The sequence below is a fragment of the Alligator mississippiensis genome, chromosome 6, assembly GCF_030867095.1.
Source record: "Alligator mississippiensis isolate rAllMis1 chromosome 6, rAllMis1, whole genome shotgun sequence".
Taxonomy (NCBI): domain Eukaryota; kingdom Metazoa; phylum Chordata; order Crocodylia; family Alligatoridae; genus Alligator; species Alligator mississippiensis.
Genome location: NC_081829.1, coordinates 30,314,832 through 30,342,425, shown reverse-complemented (window position 1 = coordinate 30,342,425; position 27,594 = coordinate 30,314,832). Strand labels below are relative to the sequence as shown.

Sequence of the window (27,594 nt, the reverse complement as noted above, 5' to 3'; positions counted from 1 at the left end):
TAGTATGCCTGCAGTTGCATAACTAATGCCTCTCAGTGGCCTATGTGGAATTTGCTTTCAGTCCAGTTCTCAGTTTACTGATGTCTATCACCAAGACTACAGCAGCAGTTGGTACTGACTGCCAACATCGTTGTTGGTAGTCTGAGGCTGAGGGCCAGTGCTTCTATAGGTATCTGCTCCAGGTCAGAGTTGAGGATGAGATGTTATAGTCTGTGTTGCCCCACTCCAGTCTCCAAGGTTAGCAAGGTAGCACCTTCAGCAGCCCTAATCCTAGAAAAGAATAGTTTGAAAGTCTATCTTTCAAATCCCCGCCCCCCCTTCCTGAAAATCAGGTTTTCCTAAGGCAATTCAGGTCAGGAATCTAAAGTCAAGGGATCATATTTTACAGTAACAGTCATAAATCTAGATTCATTGACTAGGTACAGAAATTGTACATAAATTGGAATAAGTGATCAGAAACCAGTCTTAGTTGACATAGACTGGTTTAGAAATTGCCAAACTGGGTTTAAGATAGACGTTGATGGATGTAATATCAGATTTAATTTGTTTATATTAGACTCTTCTATGTAACCTCTGTGCCAGATCCCCTCCCAACTCAAGCTCGGTCACAGTCTCTCAGTATCTCAGGATGCTTTGTGGCTCCCCTGTCAACCCCCACTCACAGGTTGGGTGGGCTAGGCTCAGCCCACAATAGTCTGCTCCAGCTGAAAACCAAGCCAGCCCTGCCCTGGGCTATCACAGACCTGAGGCAGGAAAGCCTTTGAGTCACAGGTTTGCTCCCCTGTGAACCACTGCCTCTAACCAGCAGGGGAGGGTGACCCTGGCAGCGGTAGATAGATTGCCCCACACCAGCCCTGGCCCCTTGTACCTCAAGCTGGGGTTTGCACAGTTGGAAGGGGTCCATGCAGCAGGGGCTCCCCCTCCCCACCATTGGTCAGTTGAGCTGCTGCCACTGCCCTGAGCTGCCTCACTGGTGGGTGGAGTGAGCAGAGCCCTCTTGCCGGCCCTGTCCCTTTCCCCTCCCCCCCCAGCTGGGGGCTGCAAAGTTGGGGCAGGGGCATGTGATGGTGGCTTTCCCCCCTCACCACTGCCTGGCTGGTGGGCCAATCCGCTGCTTCACACATGCCCAAGCTAGTACTTTTCATTGGCAGGGAAGGGGGGTGGGCAAGGGGCAGGGAAATGAGTCCCCTGCTCCAGCTTCCCTCCCAGGCTGGGGTCTGCACAGGGTTTCCCCTCCTGCTGCCTGGCTCCATTCCCCCGCACCCTGCTCACCTGCCTCCTTCCCTGCTTGTGAGAGGCAGCAGCAAGAGGTTATAAGAGGCAGTGGGAGCAGCGTGGCAGGGCAGCAGGGAGGTGAAAATCTCCCACAGCAATGTGTGAGCTCCCCTAGCTGTGCAGACCCCAGCTTGTGGGGGTAGGGGGTGGGGTTGGGGCCAGCGGGGGGGCTCTGTTCCTCCCCACCTGCCACTCAGAGGCAGCAACTCATGGGGGAGCATGGCTGTGCAGCTTGGCCTGGCCAGCTGGCCAGTCCAGCTAGGCAGGAGCAGCAGTGAGGGGAAAGCCTCTGCCTCACAGCACCTCTAGCTGTTTTTGCTGGGTCTGTAGGGTTAGGTCTGTGTGGTGGGTGCCTCCTCTCCCCCCCCCCCCCACCCCCGTGACAGGGCTACAGACAGATTCTGTGCTGGTTCCCTTCTCCTTGCAGCTGATAGTAGGGGGTCGGGGGCATATGCCGGGCAACCAGTCAAGGATGGCTCTCACTCAGTTGGGCTTGCCTAGGATCAGCAATGTCCGGCATGCTGGGAGGTATGTGGGACCACCCCCAGCCTTCTGGCCTCAGCTAGTGCAGGCTTCTGTGTGCCCTCCCCCATCGAAGGGTGAACATGAGTTCCATTCATTTATGATCTAGTTTACACAGCGTAGAGAAACCCATGTAGATTGGGATCAGTTTGCCTCAGGCATTTTGAATGTCTCTTCTTAGCCATAGTATTAGAATTCATGTTGAGTTTTTGCTAAATTCAGGGGATTGAGTTATGCTTTGGAAGTTAACATTGTTTGTTGTGAGCTGAAAGGGGCACAGCACAGAAACTTCTCAGACAGAGCATGGGCACTAATACTGATATAGAAACCTCAGAAGATTTGAAAGTTTGCAGAAGTGAACTGGAAATCTTATAAATAAACTTTCCCATGAGCTTACTTTTACATGCTGTTTTTGGTTTGTATTGGATATTCTATCAAGGCTTTCATATTGCTTTTCTGCTTTTTTTTTTCTTGTTTAAATCAGTTAGTAAAGAGTTTATCAACATGTTTGGAATGGAACAGCTAAAAGGTGTGGTTTCTTATTTGGGCACAAAAAACTTGTTTGTGTCTTGTCTTATCTGAACCAGCATGACCCTGGTAAAATACAGCTGTCAGCTCTTTCATGAATAAATTGCATTTGCCCAATGTTCCAAGAGCTTTCTATACTACCCAAAATTCTCTGTTATAAATATATATGTATTCATTGATGACTTCTTGTCACAAGTATTTAGTATGTTTCCCACTTTAGGTTGTTTGAGAATATTCCAATAAACTAAACAACTCACTGACAAGTAAAGATATTTCAAGAAATATTTTTTGTTCTCATCCTTCTCCATCTGTTCTCCCTGTAATAATGAAATGCAGCTCACAATCATATAAATATTATCATATCTTCAGGTCTTGAATATATGTGGCTAAACATGTGCATGCATAAAGATAAATTCTTAGTCAGCAGGCATCCAAATTTGCGAGAGAGAATCCCTTATCTCACTGATAAAGCCAAAACCTAAATTACATGAATTTATGCTGTCATGTAATAAAGCAAGATAAGGTTGTAGTTATTAAGAGCTAATCAGATAGGAAGACACAAAAAGTTGTCAAGTACCTTACTGATAACATGCAGCATAATAGTGACTACCCCAGGAGTGTAACCTGCTACAAGTATCGCATTTGTGCAAATACCTTAATTTATTATTTAAATGAGTTCCTCTTTGTCTACTTTAACAACATTTCCTTTCAAACCCATTGTAGTAAAGGGAAAAAGATTTCAATATACAGAAAACTAGATTTGATTGTTGAATTACACATACAGCTTAATTAGATCTTTGAAGGCAAGGGAATCCTGACTTACAGAAAGATAAACCTGACAAGAAGTAGCTCCAGTATTACAGACTGGAAATAGGTATCTATAGGTGGGCTGCCCCGCCCACCCCAGCTCCCGGCTCTTTGGAAAAAAAAAAGCCCTGGCTCAGCGGGAGGGGGGGGGGCAATCCATGCTGCCCCCCACTGCCCCCTGCTGTGTATGGGGCTCTGCATGAGCCCCCTGACTCCCCCCCCCTGACTCCCCCAGCCTCCCTTGGGTGCCCTGCCTGGGTTAGCTCTGGCCCCTTAAGAAAATAAAATGAGAAAACCCCTGGACTCACCATTCCTGCTGGTGGGGGGTGATCCCTGCTGCCCCCCACTGCCCCATGCCACATGGGGGGTTCTTCCACAACCCCCTAGTGAGCAGGGGGGTTGAGGGGCTTGTGCAGAGTGGGGGGTTGGGGGGCTAAGGGAGTAGGGGTCAGGGAAGCTGGCAGGGGTCCCCCCATGGTCCCCTCCCCCAGTTCCCCCTCCTCCATCCCTAGTACTTACCAGCTTGGAGTTGGCTGCAGCTCCCTGCTGCAGTCACTGGGGACTGCCCAAATCATCAAAGCTCTCTGAATCTTTTCCAAAGATTTGGAGAGCTTTGAATCAATTTGGACCTTTTAATTGGTCCTCTGATTTGATTTGGATTCAGCCACCAAATCAGGCTGAATCTCCTCCAAATCAAATCACCACCTGAAGCTTCGCACAGCCCTAATAAGCAGGTATCAGTTATTTGAATGCCGGTTCTGTAGTGAAAAAGAATACTTTGTGCTCTAAATATAACCATAACAAGACTAATATCATTGCAAGTCCCGCTCAAATAATTTCTTTTTAGAGTTACAGTATAAATGGCATGTGCCATGTTTTATGTGAAGTGATGTTGGACGGGTTTGGTCACTTCAAGATAGAGACTTGTAAAGCTTGTAGAATCAGAGATGGTATTAAATATATTTAAAGTATTAAAGGTATTGCTTTTCATTATGATACCCCAAATTTCAAGCCCTTACTGGGATGAATTACCCCAGGTTTCTCTAACTGAATGTCTTTAATGCACAAGTATTTGTAATTCTGGATTTGAATGAAAATAGTAACCTAGCACTGTTGAGGAGCCTCTTCCCCTCAAGGGAACACTAGTGCTAAAGATTGATCACATGTTGTATTTATAATCCTGCTGAGATCATTCATATTTTTTCTAGTATCTGTATGTGCAATATGTGGAGGTGATTGCAACCAAGCCCCTCCTCCTTCAGAATTCTACAGACTGAAGTGGGGAAATAATGCTGACTACTGATTTTTCTTTTTTGATTTCTCATAAATTATTTTTAAAGACTTATTTATATATTGTTTAATAAATGTGGGAAGAACAGTGTTGAATCGGAATCTCCTTACCACTGTTTTGAGAAGTCAGTAGATAAATGCTCTCAGTTTCTCTCCTTAATATATGACTTTGCTATTTGTTAATGTCAATGATGTTGCTATGAAATCCAAAACATACACTGTATCTCCAAGATAAATACCAGTGTTTGGATTTTGGAAAGAAGAATGCCACCCCACTGTAGCAACATGCTTATAGTTTGATTCTTTCCCCTTCCTTTTACAGTTCATAGCAGCCAATGACAAGCTGTGGTTTTGGCTGGAAGTTAACTCAGTGGTAGATTTCTTCACAGTTCCTCCAGTGTTTGTGTCAGTGTATTTAAACAGAAGTTGGCTTGGTAAGTAAATTACCTTTTCCTTTATGTTGTTAATATCACAACACACAAAGCTAGCACAATTTCTCCGCTCTTAATTCTGTGATACTATGGCCAGGTACAGACATTACACTTTTACTAGTATAAGTGATCAGAAACTAGTTAATACCCCTAACAGAAGTTTGGCACACAAAACCGGTCTATACCCATAAGAGAACAAAAGTTCAGCACACATAGACTAGTTTAAAAATGGTGGAGCGCAGCGTAAGATTTGTCCCCTCCTGCTTCATCAAAGGGTAAACGTGTGTTCTGTTTGCTACCAATATAAACTACACCACTTAAAGAAAACTGCATAACTTCTATTGTTTTTGCCTCAGGCATGTCTATACCTAGCCCATATTTGCACAGGGTTGTTATGAATAGTGACTTTCTAGCAAGCTATCCAGTGCAGCAGATAGATGCATTATACTGAAAAAGATGTTTCCTTAGCCCACTTTACTTTTGTTGGACCACTGTAATTCCAAATGCTAGTTGTGTGAAGGGTGATATGGCATTTGCTTGGCAGTGAAATCTGGCATACAAGGAGAATTGCTGGACATAAGGCTGTGTTTATAAAAGGTGTGTTTGACTTACATGATGCAGTTCCCAACCTGAACACACAATCCAAAGCATTAATTTTTAGAACTCCATTGCTATAAACACCAGAGATCCACACACCATTTAAATTAACAACATTCTTTAAAACTTATTTTACATTACATAGATTTGAAAGGTTGACTTATATATTAGGAAGATTGCTGAGCTTGTGAAGAGAAGATCAGTTTAAATAAAAAGATGATACAAAAATGTGCAAATGCAAAACAGTTAAAATGAAAAATGCACAAAATGAAAAAAAAAACAATCCAGAGATTGTTCAAGAGAGAGATTCACTAAAAAGAACACCCATATGTCCAACATAGAGCTTGGAGGGTCTTACATAAAGTACAGGCTTTCCTTTACATAGAAAAAGCATGGATCAAACCCTGAAGTTTATTACCCAAGAAAAAGTCTCCTTAGCATCAGTTCTGTAATGTATTATCATTGTTTTAAGAAGAAATGTATTACTCGTGTGCCAAAAGTGCTCGTGCTTAACCAAGGAAGGGGACAGCAGCTCTTGGCGAATAAACTTGTTTGAAGAGAATTTCACTGGGAAAGTACATCAGCTTTGTTCATGGAAACTGAGAAGAGTGATCAACTTGGATTTAGCAGATCAGGGGGACAGCAGTGATCTCAAGGGAGCATTGGGAGTATCTCACTCCTAACTTAGTCAGAGAGGAACTCCATAAATGTCCCTGTAATTTAATGTGTCCCCAGTACTGACAAAAGGTACTTGGGCTGCTTTGGAAAATGAAAAAAAATATATGAAAATTTGCAAAGTTTATAATATGTGAGAGAAAATTGTCTCTGCTCCAATTATTAATAAACAGATAGATGTAAGGTAAAATCCTACATTTTCTTATTTTAGATTGAAATACATCAGCAAATGATTTTCTATCTGTGAGGATTGAAATGACTATTTATGCATGATATTTAAAACATTCATGTGGGAATGTGGGGGAATGCAGTGACCTACCACTGTTGCACTGCAACTATCCAGCATGAGGGAGAGAAATAAAATTCACATTAGATAGACATATTAGAGTTTTGCCAAACAAGCCTTTTTAAACTTGATCTTGGGATGTATCAGCAGCCAAGATGGGAAAATAATGGAATGATCTGGAATTAGTGTGGAGTGCAAAACATAACCAGAGTCATCCACATGAATCTCCTTGTGCCAGAGAAAAAAAAAGCAAGAACTCTAGCTGAATAAATTAGTGGCATAATCTAACATACATTTATATCTGCACATGTAAAAATAACTCATACATAGCTGAAGTTCTTAGGTCAGAAAACCTCAAAGTTTGGCGATATTAAATAGAATACATGGGAATAGAAAGCAATACATGAGCTAATAAGAAAATGCATGTATTTGTACTTGCATTGACCTTACAAGGAAACCTTTAACATTAAGTAGATTAGGGGGTAATGATGTATGAATTAGTCTGTAACCGTATCAAGGATTTTCCTGGAAGTTTCAGGTAAGAATAATTACAAAAATGACTAGATGATCAAAATCTGAAAATGAAAAGCACAGTATGACAGATGAGATTGAATTAAGGGAATAATAAATGTCTACCTGTGGCTTATGTCCAAAAAAACTTGAGAAGTGGGGCATACAACAAAGCAGATATGTTTAACCAAGTGCTTGTTGGTGCAGTGACTGCATACATTTCTCATGGTTGTACCACAACAAAAAAGTGAATTTTCAGCAATTCCCCTGTACCAGATGGCACTTTGCAGAAAGAGTAAGTTCATTACTACCTCAGTGTACTTACCACCAGGCCCGGAGTATGCTCTCTGACTCAAGCCAGGGTATCATGTCCTTGACTGTTGTATGCAGTTTTACTTTTTCCTGTTAGTTTATTCTTTCTTGTTAAGGCTTTTGTACCTTGCTGAGTGACAGAACTTTTAAGCGAAGTAGATAGACGTATGCCTGGAGTACTATACTTTAGCTTTGCACTGCTCTGCCAGTGTTTGTTCTAGAGAGTATTTTCTTCCTTGGGAGCAAACAGATTTTTAGTGAAAGAATTTACTGTGATTCATCAGAGTTTCCTGCTAGATCTATAATTTAGACGTCCTTTGCAAATTGCTATTCTTAGATGCTTCCTAGATGCTTCAGTGAGAAAATTTATGTGCAAAACCCAATGATATGCATTAATGATAAATTTCCATTCTTTAGCCAGATGGCAAAACTTGTTCTGCCTAAAAAAAAAAAAAAAAGCCCTGCATTCACTGGCTCTTGCCAGGTAGCAGAGGGAGGGAGGGGGAACAATCTCTGCTGTCCCCCACTGCCCTGCGCTGCATGGTAGTGCTCTGCCACAAGCTCCCAGAGGCCCCAACGGCTGCAGCAGCAGCCGGTGAGTACAGAACTTTTTTTATTTAAAGAGCCGGGATGCTGGGGCCTGGCTGGGGTCCCCCCAAGGTCCCCTCCCTCTCTTCCAATTACCCTCCCTGCCCCCTACTTACCGGCACGGAGCCCAGGTCTAGCTCCCTGCAGCAGTGAGCAGGGACTGCCTGAATCTCCAAATCTGCCTCTGAATCTTTTCCAAATTAATTTGGAGGCTTCAAATAGATTCAGACCTTTTTATTTGTCTCCTGATTTGATTTGCATTTGGAGATTCGGCTGCTGAATCTCCTCCAAATCGAATCAGCACCCAAAGCTTCACACAGCCCTAGTAGAGATGCATCTCTGATTCAATTAGTCTATAGGGTGTATCTCTACCTAGTCCTCTCTTGGTTTCAGTTATTCCTTAAAGCTTTTTACATTCCTAGAATTTTTATATTTAAAATAGGTATTTTTTCAACTTATTTATTATGATCTACATTATTTTCATTCTAATTATCCAAGGTATGCAAACACAATTCAGGCCATAACAACAATGCAAGCATGTGCTCCCCTTGAAGAGAGGATTTCCACAACCTATACGGCTTTTTCTTTCAAGTGTAGAAGTAACAGAAAAGTTTTTATTTTATTTTTTTTAAACAATCTTTAGAAAGCTTCTATTTTGTTAGCCTGAAGCACACAGTAGGCAGTGTAGGGTAGAACACAAAGGATTTATCAGTGCTTATTTGGGATGAACTGTATAGTTCATGCAAAATTATTTTTGAGTACCACCATCCCAGATGCATACCAACAGAACTTCTATCTACACCACATCATCCTGTATTTCTTCTGTTTTTCTTTGTGGCTCTGATTCTCATACATTCTGCCATTCTTTGCATTTCATTTCCTAACTGTTGTTATTGAAATGAAAGATTGATTGTAGTGAAGCTTAGAGATGATAACTCCTTGGGTTATAATCAGTTTGTCTAGCGATGTAGATTGGACTTGCTTCTCCAGAGTCGGTAGACCAGTACCAGCTTACAGTATAGTTGGCTCTTAAGACCAGAAGATTACTAATACTCCTGTATTTTCTCTAGTGCAGACCATTTACATCTTCTTTCCAAATTCTAAAATAAGATTCCCCTGGCCAGAGATGATTACGCTGTGAACTTCATGAAAACACTTCATAAAATCATCAGTAATTCTGGCCAAATGTTATACAAGAAGTGTGATGATACTGATACATTTCTCTAGTCCAAACACAGCTTCTGCAGAGCAGAGTGTCTTCCAGTGGGAACAATGATAGCAAAAAGAACAGACTTGCTGGTTATATGAAAGCAAATTTCAGCCAAATGATATTAGTGTATTGCTATTCATATAGACTATGTATAGACTGTGTTTCTTGAGACAATGAAGTTGATAGTGTTCTGTGAAAACAATGGCTTCACTTTGAGGGGGATGATTATGCTATAACATTTGACTCATTTTGTAAGGGGCAGGAGTTATGCTGTAATGAATACAATTAATTTAAATAATACAATTTAATTTTAAATTGTCATTGCTTTGGATGGGGTTGAACAATATTAAATTAGCCTTTAAAAAAAATAAGTATATACCCTGTCACAGGGGTGTCCTTCGGGAGGGCCGTGATCTCCTTAAGGCCCCCTCCTCCGTGCCAAGTTGCCCCAAGGGCACCCTCTGTTTCTCGCCCACCACGTCTTTGATGTTAGATAAGGTTGGGAGGCTGCCTTACGTCTCCTTGGGCATGGTTAGTTGGGACCTCCGTCCCCTTGGTTTTCTGGCCTCTCCGGGGGTCTCCCTCTATGATGGGTGCTTCCCGGGCACCCTAGCCTTATGGGCTATGCGTGGCTCCAACCTCCCCTGATACCATGTCCCAAGCCTTGCAGTTGGGATAGATGTTGGTCTGTCTGACACACTTGCCCGCTCTCTGGGGCCTCCTCTGTACACTCGATAAAGCCGCCCCTCTCCTGAGGCCTTCTGTGCCCACCCTGGGACTTCTCTAGAATGCTGCCCCTCTCTTGGGGCTCTCTCCCCAATGCTGCCCTTTTCCTAGGGCTCTCTGCGCCCACTCTGGGCCTTCTCTGTAGTGTCGCCCCTCTCAGGGTCCTTCTCAATAAAGCTGCCCCTCTCCTGGGGACTTCTGTGCCCACTCTGGGACTTCTCGGTTATACCACCTGTCTCTCAGGCCCACCGCACTACTACCCCCTTTCTCCAGGGCTCACCGCACTACTACCCCCTCTCGCCGGGGCTTACCGCACTACTACCCCCTCCTCTGGGGCTTACTGCAGTACTATGCCTTCCACAGGGGCTCGCCACACCCGCCCTGGGGCTTCTCAGTAGTACCCCTTCTCTGGGGCTAGCCACACCCACACTGGGGCTTCTCATTAGCATCCCCTCTCTGGGGCTTGCCACACCCGCACAGGGCTTCTCAGTAGTGCCCCTCCTGGGGCTCACCACGCCTGCACTGGGGCTTCTCCATGACACCCCCTGTCCAGGGCTCGCCGGGCCCAACTTGGGCTCTCCAGTAAGGTTGCCCCCTTTCTGGGGCTCTCCGTGCCCACGCTTGGGCTTCCCAATAAGGTGCTCCCCTCTCTGGGGCTCACCGTGCCCAACTTGGGCTTTTCAAATGCCCCTCTCTGGGGCTGGGGTCTATGCACCCCACAAGCTGCGCCCTTACTGGCGCCGGGATCCCCACGCTACTGTGGGTCTCCTATGAGTATGCTGCGCCCTCAGTGGCGCCGGGGTCCCCACGCCACCGTGGGTTCCCCCTGAGTATACTGCGCCTGCTCTGGTGCTGGGGTCCTCACACTTCGTTGCGAGTCCCCAGCGAGGATACTGCGCCCTCACTGGCGCTGGGGTCCCCACGCTGCTGTGGGTTCCCCCCAAGTACGCTGTGTCCTCACTGGCGCTGGGGCCCCCACACCACTGTGGGTCCCTATGAGGCCTCCTCCAACCCCTTATAATCTCACCCAAACAACCGGTGTAATAAACAACCACAGACTCGAGCCTCCTGGCTATAACTCAAACACACGCCCTCTGGCTATAACAACATTACTCAACTCTGGTCAAGCTGTACATGCCGTTAGACTTCTCCTCGCATCCTAACTCCAGGAGCCCGAGCCCCTGCCCCTGCCCCTGCCCCTGCCCCTCTGGCTGCTGGTAGGGAACTGCTAGCCTGGCCTCAGCCCCTGGGCCTTATGAGGGCCAGGCCCTGCCGCCTCCGCTCAGCTGACTTCCTGGTTGCCCTGGGCAACCCACAGCTGTGCTCATTATTCCCTGCCAGGGCTCTCTCCCTGGCAGTTTCCCCTCTCTAGCAGCAGGGCACCTCAGTGCTCTGCGACATACCCTTTGGCATTATCCTTCAGTAGTGACTGATGTGAGGATGAAGGGTCTTTCTTTTACTTTTTGTTAGGGTTCTTTGGAATTTGTTTTGTATTTGTTGGGAGGAAGGGAGGAGTTAGGTGTGTTTTGGGGGTTGGGAAGTGTGTCGCATCATCTCTGTAGGAAAGGACATGCAGACTTGGAAAGGATGTGTGTGTGGGATCTCCCTGTATGTGAAGCTGATGGGAATGAGTGGTTGCGCAGTTGTGGTGGGGAGGAAAGGGGGGCAGGGTAGGTAGAAAAAGATTTTTATATCTGGATGTGACTAGCAGTTGGGAGAAGTGATTGGTGGAAATATTTGCTTTTGTGCAGATTTGGGCATGGAGGCAGTGGTGGGAGAATTGGAGTTCTCAGGTTTTGGGAAATTGTTTGGGGAATCTTGTCTGTGCATTGTTTTCTTAATGTAGGCCACCCCAAGCCTTTTGGCTAGGGCAGGACCTAAAATTTAATAAATACATTTTAGTATTGTGTCCATGCTGCCAGCAAGGATGGAGTATTCTCTCTATGAGGTGTGGCTGAAATAGCTTGGGCAGTTAATATGGAGACACTGCTTTGATACAGAGACATCACAGTTGATATGGAGACGGTGCCCTCTGGCCTTCACTGGTTTGGTCCAAAGGAAGGATGGAAGTCAAAATGTTTGGAACCAGCTATGCTGCAGGAGTTGCCAGTGCAGAGGAGGCCTTCCATCTGCCTGCCTTTTGGGGCTCCACTCCTAGATTGGTTGCCAGCGATGGCCAACGAGTCCAGTCTGCCCTGTTTGGATACCATTGGCAAAATCACTGAGTTATTATGCTCGTCCGCCTTTTGATGGCATTTACTTCATCAAGGATTCCACCACCTTCCTCAGGTGCTCATCCACCCGAAGCTTTCCTGACGTTGCCAGGTTAATTAACCACCGCCCAGCACTTGCCGTTGACTAGTACAGGTTGTACTGCTTAAGGTCATAGCGGTAGCAGGTTTTCAATCCCGACCCGACCTAAAAATTTTAGTATCGTGTTCAAAAGTTGATAAGTACAGGCAGTTCTCAGACTTATGACACAATTGGTTCCTGAAAACCGCATCTTAAGTTGAAACATTGTAACTCAGAACCAGTTTTCCCATAGGAACAATGTTATAAATGGGGGATTGGTTCTTTTGCGATGCTCGATACTGCTGCATCCAGCTGGTAAGTCTGTTGTGGTGGAAGGGGAGCAGGGAGGGAAGGAGCATGGGGGAGCAAATCAATGCCCCATGGTGAGGGAGGGAGTGAGGCTGGGGATGGGACAGGGGCTGTAGCAAGTGCTGCCCAACTGGCATGGGGTGGGTACGGGATGGAGCCATGGCTTGTCTGGGGGGCACGGGGAGGGGAGGCCGGCTCCCACCACTGTGCACTGCTGGTCCGGGGCTTGCTTATCTGGCAGCTCGTCCAGCAGCTCCTGCTGCTGCTACCACCACTCGTCCAGAAGGGCAAGGGGGGGAAGCGTGTGCCCCATGATCTGCATGGGACAGGGCAAGGTGGGGCGAGCAGGGCTAGGGGCTGCACCAGGCTGCGCTCCAGGCAGGTGGTAACAACGCTGGGAGCGGGGGCTATGCCCTCCTGCCACTCACCCCGCTGGGGCAGGGCGGGTGCAGGATGGAGCCGCTGCACTGCCTCCGGACAAGCGGCGCACAGTGGCGGAAGATGCTCTCCCTCTCTGCACCCACCAGATGAGCCATGGCTCCATTCCACACCCACCTTACCCTGGCTGCGTGATCAGCATAAGAGCATGGGGGGCCATGTGTCCCCAGATTAGGTTGAGGCAGGCTGGTTTTTTTATTTTTATTTGTCTTTATAAATCAAACCCAGTACCTCATTGCTACTGCTGTTCATTGAATAAACCTCAAATTTAGCATAAGCAACCAAACTTTCTGCTGATGTTAGTTGATGAGCTGCATCAGAGAAAATATGGCTTCAATGGAACTTCATCAAAATATTTACATTAACAGGAAATTTGGTCCAGTATATTAAGTGTAATTGGAACCCACTTGCTTTGTGATGGGAGGCTTTTGCACAAACAGCTATTGGTCATTTTGCTATTGTATTGCTTTAGAAAATCCTTGTCTAATGCCGGGCAAACTTCACAGCCAGAGTTTTATTTAATGGACTTGCACCTTTTTCTGTACATGAATTACCTACAGGAGACCTCTGTTTTAATAGATTTAACTATTAGCTGCAATTACTGTTTCATACAAACAAATTCTAGCCTATGGCTTGCTCGCACATTATTGCTTTGACCGTAACCTTGTGCATCCCAGAGTATATTCTTATAAAATGCAGAAAATATCATTTTAAACACAGGCCTTTTGACATCCCCTGATTTAAACAAGGCTATTGTTGTGATGATGATAAACTAGAACCTGGAAATATTTCAGTGATATAAAACACGTTGGCAACCCACATCCTGCAGAGCCACTGGATCCAGCGTGCACAGACGGTAGAACATCAGCAGCATGTCAGCAGTGGGGAGTTTCATCAGCATTTTGGCAGCAGAGGGTTTCAGCTCATTTCAGTGGCAGAGGGCTTTGCCTGGCCTAGGGGAGAGTGGTGGGGACCTGTGCCCATGTTGCAGGCAGGGGGCAGGGGGAAATGGTGGCAGATCTGTCCCATCTTATCGCAGACCTGAGTTGCATTGTTTGAGCCTGTGGCTCCAAACTGCTGACTAAAAGAACTACACATTCCAAAACTTTTATCAATCCTCTAAGAATTGGTTTCCTCCAGCTTTTCATTTTTGTAGCCATAGGTTAGAGCCTAATTTATTTTTGTCTTAAACTTGCTCTCATTTTTAGTGCTTTTGTTCTGTAAGTCCTGTGCATTTCTGCCATCTAGTGACCAAGAAGATACCTGAAAGAGCTCACTTAAGTTTTCCAATTTGGAATCCAGAATTGAGTTAAGAGCATCTTGTGCCCTTATTCTTGTTTGCTGTCTCTGCTAACAATGTAATTCAGTAGTTTTCAACCTTTTTAGACTCATTTTCCCCTTGGAAAATGCCAGCTCCTAGTTTTCACTTAGTTGTCGACTACATAAAAATAATAGAACAATTTTTCTGTTGTAAAGAACTCAGAAAGATTTCAACAGGTCAGAATATTTTTAACACCATGAATTCCTATTTGAAATCTCTGGGTTTATTTTGTGAACAGTGTTAAAATTGTGTGGCACCCTTGCTGAGAATCACTGATGCAGTTGGCCCAATAGAAGACATTAACCAGGAACTTTTCATTTTGTAATTAGATACCATTATAAGCATTTATAAACTATCCTGCATCAAGTAAGAGTACAGGATAGTTGTTACAAATCCACTAAACTTTTAAAACACAGTCTGAAGCCATTCAGACTCCCAAATTCAACTTCTCTTTGGAAAAATAGAAACTCCTTTCATTATCCCTTGATTCAGCTGCATGTTATATACCCTCACTTTCTCTCTTATATAAGATTATGTGCTTGTATGCCCTGAATAGCTTCAAATGGCTACTAAGATTTTAATGAAAGTCTTTTCTTAATACCCTCCATACTTTGCCATTTGAGAATAAAATGATATTGAAAAGAACCTAATGTCTTTATATTAAATACCGTACTTTTCAGCTTTCCCCCCCCCCAGAAACTGTTTTCAGAAGAAATAGATGACCCTATCCCTATAGGAAACATGCTAAAATGACAAATATAACTCTGAATTAAGAACTATAGGTATGAAAAATATGAATGTTTTCATTTTACCACCTTAGTGGTGCTCTACCCAAATCTTGATATGTACTATATAAACCAAAGCAAACAAAATACTAATGTGATGTTTTTTAATTGAAATTGTAATCATAGACCTAGATGTACAACTAACTTAAAATAATCACGTACAATGTTAGTCAGAAAATGATTGGAAAAAGGAGGTGGAATAAAAGAAGCTGACAGTGTAGATGTTAAAACAGTTCAGTAGGATCTTTACTGTTTGTTTAATTTTGTCATGCATATTTTTATATGTAGTGTACCTTTAGAAATTTCAACATAATTCAAGTTCAAATGATTTCCTGGAATTGGGTTCCTGTTGTAAAACTAAAGGAAATAGGTGTTTGTATAAAACTATTATGTAATAAAAACTGGAACTAAGGCATCAATAATTACCTCTACTCTAATTCCAAAATCTGTTATCTTATGTAGAAGTGCCAGGTGTATTAATTTCAGCCCAAGGTTTCATATCTTTAGTTTTCTTTTTATTAGTCTTCTAAGTATTGTTATTTCCTTCAAGGGAATAAATTAACATACTATTGCACATCTGTAAACCCAATGGGTAAATTTTATAATTTTCATAATGTTTTTAATAAATGCATTAAATCTATTTGCCAAAGTAGAGCAATATGAAGATTTAAATGTTTTGTTTTTCACAAGTGTTGATCCTCATTTTCCTTACCTCCTAACTTCCTTTCTATCGCTTTCTTTTATTTTTGGCATTGGTGCTTGGGTGGTCAATTGTATAATCTAAGGGCCTTGTTACACAGTAATTTTGAGTGGCTCTAGGAGCTCTTAACACTTGTCCACACATTCACACTTGAAACTAGTTTTAAGCACTCATTAGGTGGCTCAGAGTTGCACTGCTTCAGGGCACGATTATCTCTGATCTGTGTTACCTAGCTAGTGTTATGCTAAGGTGTAGCCACTCTAGGCTATACCTCAGTGTAAACACCCCAGCTTCACTTACTGCCCCCTAGCTGTGATCAGCTCCACCCATTTCAGCACCCCAGATCCTTGCTTACTGCTGCCCCCCAATTTACTTGTGGCTGCCTTTGCTGTCTGTCCCAGGGGAGCAGGCAGGGAATGGTTAACCTGTCTGCCCAGCCACTGCCAAGCTGCTCCTCCGTGGGCTGGACAGGCAGATTAACTCTCCCCTGCTACTCCCCTGGGACAGACAGTGTGGGAAGCCACAAGTAAGTGGTGGCAGGGGGTGGCTGGTGGAGATGCTGAAGGGTGGGGGGAGGAACCAGGGGAGCCCCAGGGGACAGAAGAATAGCCTGAAATTGGAGCAGGGGATTCTTACCTTTCAGTCTTCCAGGTCCCTGTGGGCCTGAATGTGAGTACTCCAAGTGCAAGCTAGCACTTACAGCGATCAACATTTGTGCAGCTCACAGCGTAAAGTGTAACAAGGCCCAAAAAGTTTGGGCAAAAGATTTGAGATTGCAACCCTAGGTTCTGTTTCCCAGCACAGAAACTTATCATTGTGAGGATTTTTGTAAGTTAATCCTCCGTGCTTCAGGTTACTTGTAAAATGCTAACCTCATCATCATATTGGTACCCTCACTGATAAGTAGTCATATTGAAATGGGCAAAATGCTCCAGTATTTAGGTACCACTTGAAATAAGTAAGAATGTTCAAATTTAGTTTTAGGGCTAAATACTATTTTTCCTGCTAGATGTCTAAAATGTAGCTGCCAGCATAATTTTGGTTCACAAGGCCAGAATCAGGGCAGCATTCTATACCTCCTTACATAATTCTCTTATACGTTTAGTGGGGAGCTAATATACAGTTCATATTACCCCGGGGATTAATTCGATTTCACCATGCAGAACTGCCCAGGTTTCTTATTCATTTCAGTGGGCAGCACTTAAATGCCTCCAGAGGTGGATCCTACCTAAGCCTGCTCTTTATTCCAAGTGATGATTATGCATTTTTTCAATGCCTCTTTGATCCAAGATACGAAATAACCCCCCCCCCCCCCCCCCAAGTCTGCAAAACAAAACAAAGCAAACAGTGGAAGAAATGGCAACTTCTACCTACCTGATTTTCTACCCTGATCTTTTCCTAGCTTTTCTCTAAGACACTGCTTTTTAGGATGTTCCTAATAAAATCATTACATAGATTAAGACTAGACACCAAAGCCTGAAACAGTGCACAGTAATCACACCTACTTGATAATGTTTCGTCATTTACACTTACATTTTGAAAACCATCAGTTAGCCAATTCTTAATCCATTTAAGGCATATTGTGTTAATTTGTATTGTTCACATTTCTTACTCAAAATGTTGTGCACTAACATGTCAAGGGTCTTACAGAAGTCTGAGTAAATTACATTGGTACCATTATCTTTATCAACTAAATATGTCTGTTCATAAAACAGTATAAAATACATTGTTTCTCATAATCTCAGGTTGACTGTCATTTATTATATTATCTACTTCAATAAGTTCTAGATAATATCCCATACCAGTTGTTTCATTATTTTGCTTGGGATATTTGTTTAATATTAAATTTTCTTCCAGTCTTCTGGAATGTAGTCAATTCAGACTATGGTAGCAAGACTGATTGTAAATGAACATTAATGATGAGAGCAAACCAGAGATTTTTTTTTAGGACTTGTATACAAGTTACCCAGACCTGCTGAATTGAAAATTGTGAAATGTATTTTCTGAGTTTAATTATCCTCTTAAATTATTCCTGAAAAATAAGCATTTCATCAGTATCATACAACATGGACATATCATCTGTCTTTAACTCAAAGAGAGAACAGAGGGATTTGTTTCCTTTTCTGTGTTATTACTGGTGATTTCCATCTAGTAATAGATCACTAACATGGTTAGGCTCTTTTTATTCACAACAAGCTTTAAAAAATCCTTACTCTGCAGGCCATACAATTATCTTTGTGCCCTTTTGTTTTCTCTACCAATTTGATAAATAAACCCAGCTCCCTCAGCCTCTTCTCGTAAATCACATGCCTCTGCCGCCAAAGCGTTTTCATTGCCTTCTGCTGGACTCTCTCCAACTTGTCAACATCTTTTGTGTAATGAGGGGCCCAAAACTGGACACAGTACTCCAGATGTGGCCTCACCAGTGCTGAATAGAGGGGAATAATCACTTCCTTTGATCTGCTGGCAGCGCTTCTACTAATGCAGCCCAGTATGGCATTTGTCTTCTCCACAACAAGGGCATACTGTTGCCTCATATTCAGGTTATTCATTGTAACCCCCAGGTCCTTTTCTACAGAGCTGCTGCCCAGCCAGTCAGTCCCAATCCTGTACCACTGCATGGGATTGTTCCATGCTAAGTGCAGTATTTTGATTAGGTCTGACTGGGTGGCCTGCTGCAGACAACAGCTGTTACTATATCTTATGAAATATGTTAGGGCATTGATCATAAAAAATCAAGATTATTTTCTTCCAAGCTATCCATGATTCAGAAACAGGAAATGCCACTTTTGACAGAGTGCTAGTACCCTTCTTCCTTTGTTCACTAAATCCATTCCAAACATGATGATTGATTTTTAACATTCCAGTCACGTGCCTTTTCCTATCAAGTTTCGGTCATACTAAGTAAGTTCCATTGATGCTCATAAGCAAGTGATTCCGGTTACCAAAGTTACCAGTATTTATTATGGGCACCTAGCTTTGTTCAGGACACACAACTGCCTTCTTACTCTTCTGCATTTGACCAGTTGATTTGGCAGAGAGGTATTCAGTTTCCATGCTGAGGAACTGCTGCTAGCTGCTTGGAATTCCACTTGGGTCTCTTCTGCTAGGTTGATTTATCATGTCCTCAGTTGTACCTAGCCTGGTTGGATGCTCCCCCATCCTCTTGGTTCTGATAGTTATGAACTGTAATCCGCTTCTCAGACTTTCTTTTTTTTCTTCCTTGAATCTAATATACCAGTGCTTATCCAAGACCTCCTTAGCTTCTTTGATGCTTTTTCTTATGTTTACAGCATTGTTACTATGACAGTGTATGTTTGTTTGTTTAATCTTGCAGGCACCAAAAATGAGAAGTTCATAGATTTTATATCTGGAAGCTTATGCTTCAATAATTTTTACCCCTGTTTATGATTTCCACCTGACATTTAGACTTCAGCCCAATCTTTTTACATACTTCTCAATATGTAACTTCTCACACAGCCTCTCTAGTCTCCTCCTTATTTCTAAACCCTGGAACAAACACGTGCTGATGTGTCTGAATCGCTCATTAATTCATCAGCAATTACCTCTAGAATTATCCAGTGTGCTTTGTGCTGGGTGAGGCTTGGTTTTTATGATATTAAGAAGGAATGCGTTGGGCAGCTTGAATCATTAAAGAAATGCATTTTGTAAAAACAAATTAATCAAAAGGCAAATCCTTTTGAAACCTCAGACTCTTAACCATGCATAGGGAGCTGGACTCTGACGAAAGAAGAGGTTTCATAGACGTAGGAGTTCCTGTAAGGAGGCTTCCTAAGAATGCACCTAAAGAGCTAAATCCAATTTCACTTCATGCATCTAAATGGCACCTAGCGCCTTGTTACACATTGAACTTTGAGCTGCACAGATGTTGATGGGTATTAGTGCTAGCTCAGATTTTGAAGTCACACCCTCTGCTAAACACCTTCTCTGACTGTCCCCTACCTGCGCAGCTGTGACGTGCCGCTAGAGGGCTGGTGAGGAGCTACAGCTCCTGCAGGTGGCAGCCAGGGCTCAGGTGCTGCTGTGGGGGGGGGAGGGCAGGGGGCTGTGGGCCCTGGCCCTGGCCTTGGCCCTGGCCCTAGGGGGAGCTGTGGTTGAGGAGTGAGAGGCACCTGGGGTTGTGAGGGGCTGCGGGTTGGGAGTGAAGGGCCATGCTGAGGAAACGGGGTTACACCGAGAAGTTTGGGTAGCACTGTTGTAGACACTCCCTAACCCAGAACACGCATGTCCTGATTCTTAACAAAGTATTCCAACAACAAAACTACTGGTTAGGCATTGACCCAGCACCTCTCTGGTGCTCCGCTTGAAGCACCTGTTGCATCTTGCATTTAAAATTCTTTGGATAAAAAATGGATAAACAGCACCATGAAAGATTGTGCTCTTTTAGAAGCAGCAGCCAGGCTAGAATGTAAGCCCACTTCACTTCCACAGCATCCAAGCCAGAAGGTTTATTCTCTTCACCCTTGCCCCACATATCACCAGTAGGCTAGCATCATGAGAAGTGGTGAGACCTGAGCAACACCTAGCCTGTAGCAATGTAGCTAGACCATTTTGCTGGAAAGCAGGAGATGGCAGTTTACACCCCTTCCAGTTGTGGGGTTCTGGAACCCAGTTTCCTACTCTGTAGTTAAGTGCTCTAACTATTAGGCTTTTGAGCTAAAACCTAGGAGAGTCATCTTCCTCCTCCATTTTTTCCCAGCATGTACACACTTGGGGTAATTCTATTTGGCTATAGGGCAAAATAGAGTCCAAACTGTGTGTATGTGTCAAAAATTGCAGTTGCATGACTACTCGCATGCCATTCATGTATGTAATTCTGCTCAGAGTAGATTATTAAAAGTGCACTGGAGGATTCTGAATGTTTATTCATTTCAGTTTGGATTGTGTATTTCCTTTCTATGGCTCTTTGAAAATGTCTTAGTTCAGGCCTTTGTTGACACACAGTCCCATTTGCAGCTTCCGGTAGTCTCCTCCTCACAAGCAAATTCATTATAATTCTTTTCTGCCTTGCATTTCTATGCATCTGGCCATTAGTGCTGTGCAAAATTTCATCAGCCGTTTCATTTTGGAGGTGTTTTGGTGTCCAAAACACCAAATCTGAATTAAAACGGAAGACTCAGAAACATCCCTGAAATGAAATGAGGCATCTGAAATGTTTTGGAAATGTTTTTGAAAATTTTGGAGTTTCAGAGCCAGACTTGCAGGGAAACAGCTGTACGCTGCTGCCCTGCTGCATGACTCAGCTCTGCAGGGAGCAGAGATCTGCGCCAGGGGTCTCCTTGCTGCCATTGCCCTGGCAACATGGGGTTGTATGGGGTGGGCAGCGGCAGTGAGGAGACCCCAGCATAGATCTCTGCTCCCTGTGGAACCAGGTCGCATGGCAGGGCAGTGCTGGTCCCTGCTGCATGACCTGGCTCTGCATGACTTGGTCGCATGGGGCGGACAGCGGCAGTGGCAGTGAGGAGACCCTGGCACAAATCTCTGCTCCCTGCAGAGCCAAGTCATGCGGCAGGGAAGTGCTGGTCCCTGCCACATGACCTGGCTCTTCAGGGAGCAGAGATCAATGCCAGGGTCTCCTCGCCACCCTGGGCAGTTCCATGTTGCCGGGGCAGCGTGGGGTGGGCAGCAGTGGTGAGGAGACCCCCAGTGCAGATCTCTGCTCCCTGTAGAGCCAGGTCACGTGTCAGGGCACTGCTAGTCCCTGCAGCACAACCTGGCTCTGCAGGGAGCAGAGATCCATGTTGGGGTCTCTTCACCACCACTGCCTGCCCCGCAGAGCCCCATGTTGCTGGGGCAGCCTGGAGTGGGCAGTGGCAGCAAGGAGACCCATGGCATGGATCTCTGTTCCCTGCAGAGCCAAGTTGCACAGCAGGGACCAGGAGGCTTGCTTGCTTGCCACTCTGCGCTGCTTCTGTGCCCCACAATCCAGCATGACAGGGATCAGAGATCCACGTAGGGGTCTCCTCACTTGCACAGAGGGCAGCAGCCCTACCCTACCTACCAGAGATGAGCCAGCCACGGCCCCATCCTGCTCCCTGCTGGGGCCCTGCAGGCCCTGGCCCAAAGCCCTCCTGGCTGGATAGGGCTGTGCAAAGCTTGCAGCCCATTTGAAACAGATTCCAAGGAATCTCCAAAACAGATTCAGCCAAAATGAAACAGTACAGGGAACTGAAACACCGAAACAAATCACTGTCCTCCGAAATGGCTGAATCCGAAACCAAATCAAAACACAGTTGTTTCGCACACCCCTACTGACCATATGTGTTCTCTGTAAAGTGGAATAAGTTCTATACTTGTACAGGCAGTCCTTGACTTATGGCATTTTGATTTATGGAGATTTGCACTTGCGGCGCTTTGCCATGTACACCCCTGTCATCACTTATGGCACCAGATCCTCACACTTACAGCAGACAATGAGTTGGGTGTGGACCACTGCAGAGGCACCGGGGCTGGTGTGGGACACTTACCGGAGGTAAGCTCAGGCAGTGGCTCCTCCCTGAGGCCATGTACTCCCAGAGGCGAGATGGGGACAGGGACAGGGGCTGGGGCTGGGGTTTGGGGATGGCTCTGGGAAACTGCTTCACTTCCCAGCCCTGATGCCATATGCCTCCTCACTCCCAGAGGCATGGTGAAGTGAGGACAGGGGCTGGGGGCTGGCACGGGCTCCACCAGCTTCGGGCAATTGCTCCATGGGCTCCACCGGCTCTGGGAAACTGCTCCACACCCCTGCATCACCTCAGGGAGTGAGAAGGCACAAGGCATCAGGGCTCGGGAGCAGAGCAGTTCCCCAGAGCTGGTGGAGCCCGCGCCAACCACCACCCCCCATCCCCACCCTTGCCTCGCCTCACCTTGGGGAGGTGCCACTGCCTGCCCTGTGTGAGGACTGAGGAGCTTATCTTCAGTAAGTGTCCCACGCTGGCCCCAGTGTCTCCCTTCCAGTTGTATCAATCGATTGTGTCCGGCCCATGGCCTTCTGATTAAATAAAATTTTATGTGATTAGTTACTGCATTGCACTTTAGAAAGCTTTATACTGTACAGTGTATATAATTTATAAGTGTATATCATTTATAGTTGATTAAATAGTTGATTTAAATATGGTGTTTATGGTCATTTCTATAAAAAGTTGGGGATCAGGCCCTTGGTCAGGAATGTAACCCCCTATTATAACATTATTTCTATGGGAAAATAAGATTTGACTTGCATAGTTTTGACTTATAGCGCCTCTTCCAGGAACATAACCTGCCGTAAGTGTGAGGACTGCCTGTACCTTTCTACCTTTTATGTTGTGTGATTCCACCTTGGAACTCTGTTGCATATATCTGTTCATGCTAAATATCACAGTTTGGGGACACTCATAACAACATTATGGCTAGTTGAATGACAGCTCATTTAAGCCTTTGGCCTCTAGATGTCAGGATTTTTTTGGATGGAAACCCATCTTCTACTCTCCCTTGAGCAGGGTTTTAGGTTTCAGTCCCTTTGCAATTCACTGTGATAATTCCAGCAGGTCCCCCTTTAGTTAAGCATCTGCTTATCAGATTGCTTTCTCAGGAATCACGATAGAGTTAACCTCTGACCAGGCAGCTTCCAACAAAATATGGTACTAGTTTAGGAGAAAAGCTTTACAGAGAAAGCATGTTGTAGCATTATCTAAAAACAAAACAAAACAAGAACTTACCTATCTGCTAAGCTTACCAGGGTTTACAGATGTCTCATACTGCTCCTCCTAGCAGATCTGCAACTCCAGTCTGTCAAGTTCTTTATTCCAGAGTGTGAGAATTGTGTCTCTATACACCCCAGACCAGGTTTATTCTTTACAACCTTTGCCTTCTTTGTTTGTCAAACTTCTTGAACCAATACATACTATTCCATCTTATAAGCACCTGTTCTTCCTGGGCTTTCTTGATGAAGTAGACATGCACATAGGTTTTAGTTGACTTTTTATGGAAGCTCAGAACAAGCAAATTTAAAGGTTGCATACCCTATAAACTGCCTAGTAAAATAGGTTTCAAAATCAAAAGGGCAACATGGTATCTAGATTTTGCATAGGGAGATGTCAACCGGAAGCAGAAACTTTGTCATTATTATTAGGCTACAAAACTTATACCAAAGGCAGGGATCCACACAGACTCTTCATGTAATTTAAATTGCCTTGCTATAGAAAATATTCTTACTTTTTTATCTGAAGGAAAAAAGGTTCTTTACTTTTACTGATCTTGATTATGGCATAGTTCTAATGTTTGTCAAACAATTTTGCTTAGACTCATTGGAGACTGTCCTACTGAGAGATTACTTAAAATAAGGCTGATCTAAAAATGAAATTCATATGTGCACCCTAATCCAGAATAACTCATCAATTTGAATATGTCCATAGTTTTCTGTTTAGTTGTTTTTTTGTTATTTGTGAGAATTTGTGCAGATGGAGTTTTTGTTCACTTGAGTGCATGCAGAATGGTTTTACTTCAGGCAGACGCCAATTTTTACAAGGATATGCGTATGAACATTGCTTTTTCATCTAAAAGATTTTTTTTTTTGTCATTCAGTCAAGGAGCAGAAACTGTACTGCGACTTAGGTGACTGCGTGCTCACCACAAATAGTCAAAGTGAATAGCTCACAACAAGCCATCGGGTGAAAATTGTTTGCTTAAAGTGCTTTGTACAAATAAATGATAAATGCATTCATAGAGATCAGATTTGATTCACAAGATGAAAAAGTACCACATTTACATGATGATTCTTTTACAGTGAATAATTCAATCGGTTCTAGTCTTCATAAAGGCATTACTGGTCTTTCAGTCCTTTTATGAAAATGGAAGACTATTCCAGTGGGTAAAGAGGTGTTTGTAATGCATAACTTTCTAGCAGAATAACCCCTGAGGGGTTTGGACATGGGGCATAGGAGTAGCACAGCTCATGCATCTGCAAATCTCAGTGTTGATGGTCTCTGTTGAAATAGTCTAAAGGCTATCTTGGCAAGTGCAGTTCCCCTGTAACCATTTTGAAGTTCTTGAAGCTTATCATTTTTTGGCACCTCTGTGTAAAGAGACAATTTTTCACATAGGAAAAATTGCTGGCCTCGGCTCCCGCACTGCGCTCCCTGCACGAGGCAGAAAGAACAGCGGCAGCATGGGGCGTTAGTTGGCGGCACTCCATCCCAGCCCCTCCCCCCATCATTCTTGATAGGCAGTTGGCTAGTATTATAATGATGTAAGCCATTAACAGGCCTGCAGTAAATACTGGCCTGCAGTAAATAATGTTATGAAAAATCTGAGCAAGCAATTTGAATCCTTTGCATGATTCTGAAGAAAATATTGTCTCGTTTTTAACCCTTTTTCCTTAAAATACAGCTAGGATTTATGGCTTTGGTAGAAGTAAAAAAAAACCCCAACCCCTACCTCCCACAACTATCATTATAGAGCTACTTGTTTAAGAGGCATCAAAGTATGTCTCTCCAAAAGCACTAGCTTTCTGGGAACGGGAGTGGGATAGAATATATTTTTCTTTGAAAGTTTTGCCCTCGCTTCCATTGAAACAAAGCATCTAAAAGAAACAAAATAGTTACAGTTGAACAAAAAGGCTAAAATGTTACCTTGGGGCTTCTGAAAATATCAGAATTCATCAAAGCTCTGCTCAGATGGTTTATGATAGCACCAGAAATATTTTGATGGAATTATAGCCTTGTAATTCACAGCTGTGTTACATTTATTTGGCAGCACTATATACACAATTTATGTACCAAGCCTGTTGGTTTAAAAAAAACAATTTCTTTATAAAGCAGAAAGACCATAAAAGCTTGGCTTTTTTATAATACTCTCTCATTGCTGGTAATATATGCAGAGAGGGGCTTCTAGCTGAGCCAAGGCCAAGTGAAAGGGGGAGAAGAGACTCTATTTTGAGATGATTTATTGACTGTAAATCAAAGGGAAAGATGAGGAATTACTGCCTTAGGATTCTTACTACAAACTGAAAATGGGAAACTGCACTAATGCATATCATTAGTTCCAGTTTATGGCCATCCACCAGATGGCCAACAGTTTGACTGGTGATGAATTAGTATGGAGGATTTCTTCTCATACCCATGAACTCAGATGTCAGTCTGAGTGAATTTCCAACCCTTTCCACCCACCCAGCTACAAACAAACATCTATGAATCTATGAATCTAAACCTACTCCTGTAGCTGAGTAGGGCTGGGCTTCAGGATTTCTAATGCCTATTAGATTGTATGCTCATGACTCTGAGTTTAGAGGTGCTACAGGGGTGTGATGGGTTGATCCTTGCAGTACTACATGGATCTTCTGTTCATTGACTCTTATGCAGCAAGCGCAGAGCTGCTGTCATGCAGCTATCATAGTGACTGCCTGATGATTCTGGAGGTTCTCCATGTTCTCTATAGCTTCTACCTCTTCATTAAAGAAGCTTTATAAGCCAAACCTGGCTGCTGGGGCAAAGTTCATTCCTTCTTTGTTAATCTTAAAATGTAGGTTGTAATAACATACCTTTACATTCCAGCTTACACTTTTCAGCACTTTCCCTGCCATTTATGCTTATTAACTGAGATAACTGTATGCAACAATATTGTGTCTTTTCACTTTTTACTTCTTGGTCAATCCTGGGGTGAGGAGGTATTGATGAATGTGTAATAAATATTTCAGTTCTTACTATGACAGTGCTCTATAATATCCAAAAGGTAGGCTTGTGATCTGGCAAGTAGAGAAACAAGAACTAGTATTTGAAGAAGAATTCTTGTTCTGAGTGGGTGCATTTACACGCGCACTTTATTGCAGAGTAGACTATTTAGCTCTGCAGTAAGGCATCACTGTCTATAGATGCACCAGTAATAAACTAATTAACTTTGCCATACTGTACTGTTGAGGGCAATACTATCTTATGGTGGAATACTTCACTGTGCCAAAATGTATGTATAGATGGTGACCAGAGGTATAAATTGTGCCTGGTCAGCCCAGCCAGCCAGGGACCTGCTCTGCCCTAGCTCAAATTGCTAGTGTCCTGGGTGCACATGTGGACACTGTACCTGAGAGCAATTGACTCTGGCTTGAACTGCTCCAGAGTTTATTGTGTTGCATTAATTGCACATGTAGATGCAGTCAGTAAGCCTTAAAACTGAAGAGTGAACCAGAAATTCAAATGATTAACAAAGTGACCCTTGAATAAATATGCATTTCTCACCTTTACTCCAGTATGCTTCTGAGACCCTCCTGCCTCCCCTCAATCATAATAAACTATACCTTCTCTAAGTTAAAGGTTCTTGTCTGGATGAATCACTAAGGCTGTGTATTCCCATTTTAGGATACTCTCAGTCTTGGCAGTTTCATGTCTCTTGGAGACAGCAAAAAACCTAGTGTTTTCATTTTCTCTGTCAATGGTTTTCCACTTGTTTCACACTGATTTATCTAGTCCTCATTCACTGCTGGCCTACAGGCATTCAGCATTCATTAACCCTGGCATTACCTTTCAGCATCAAGTTTAATGCTACCTAAAGTTTTAAATAATAAAGGAAAAAAACACAGCAAAACTATATCAGTCAAACACCAATGGGAGGACAGTTCTATGCTTCATGAAGTTTTCTTTGAAGTTATTGACTTTTCTGTAAAAAAATTGTACTGCAGTGGTGTGTGTCTGACAGGTAGCCAAAAAAGCCTCTGCCATTAAAGCTAATGATGCATGGAGGGTTTGGTCAGCACCTTTGGTTCTTTTCACTGCCTCGCCAAGCCTGTTCTGTGCACAGAGCTTTTTAATATTGAGCATTGTTCAGTCAGATGCAGTTAAGCTTCAGAATTCACTTTCTCCGCTCATGTGTTAGAGGTTTTCTTTTGACACAGTCAGTGTAAATCCCTTTCAAATTCTATTTTAAATGACATAAACAAATAAACGTATTTCATTCTGTAAACCTCTCTTCACAGGTGGTAGCTTTTTGACCTGTGGGTTATTCAAGAATGAAGGTCAGAATG

At 43.7% G+C, this 27,594-nt stretch overlaps 1 protein-coding gene across 9 annotated transcripts in view; it reads left to right on the top strand.

The window, feature by feature from the left end:
- Nucleotides 1-27,594, top strand: part of KCNMA1 (potassium calcium-activated channel subfamily M alpha 1) — a 1,011,367-nt gene that overhangs the window by 604,161 nt on the left and 379,612 nt on the right. For all 9 annotated transcript variants that reach the window (XM_059729759.1, XM_059729758.1, XM_059729760.1 and 6 more), the window contains one exon: nt 4,745-4,856. In XM_059729759.1, coding sequence (XP_059585742.1) covers nt 4,745-4,856 — 112 coding nt within the window. The remainder of the gene's footprint in view (nt 1-4,744; nt 4,857-27,594) is intronic.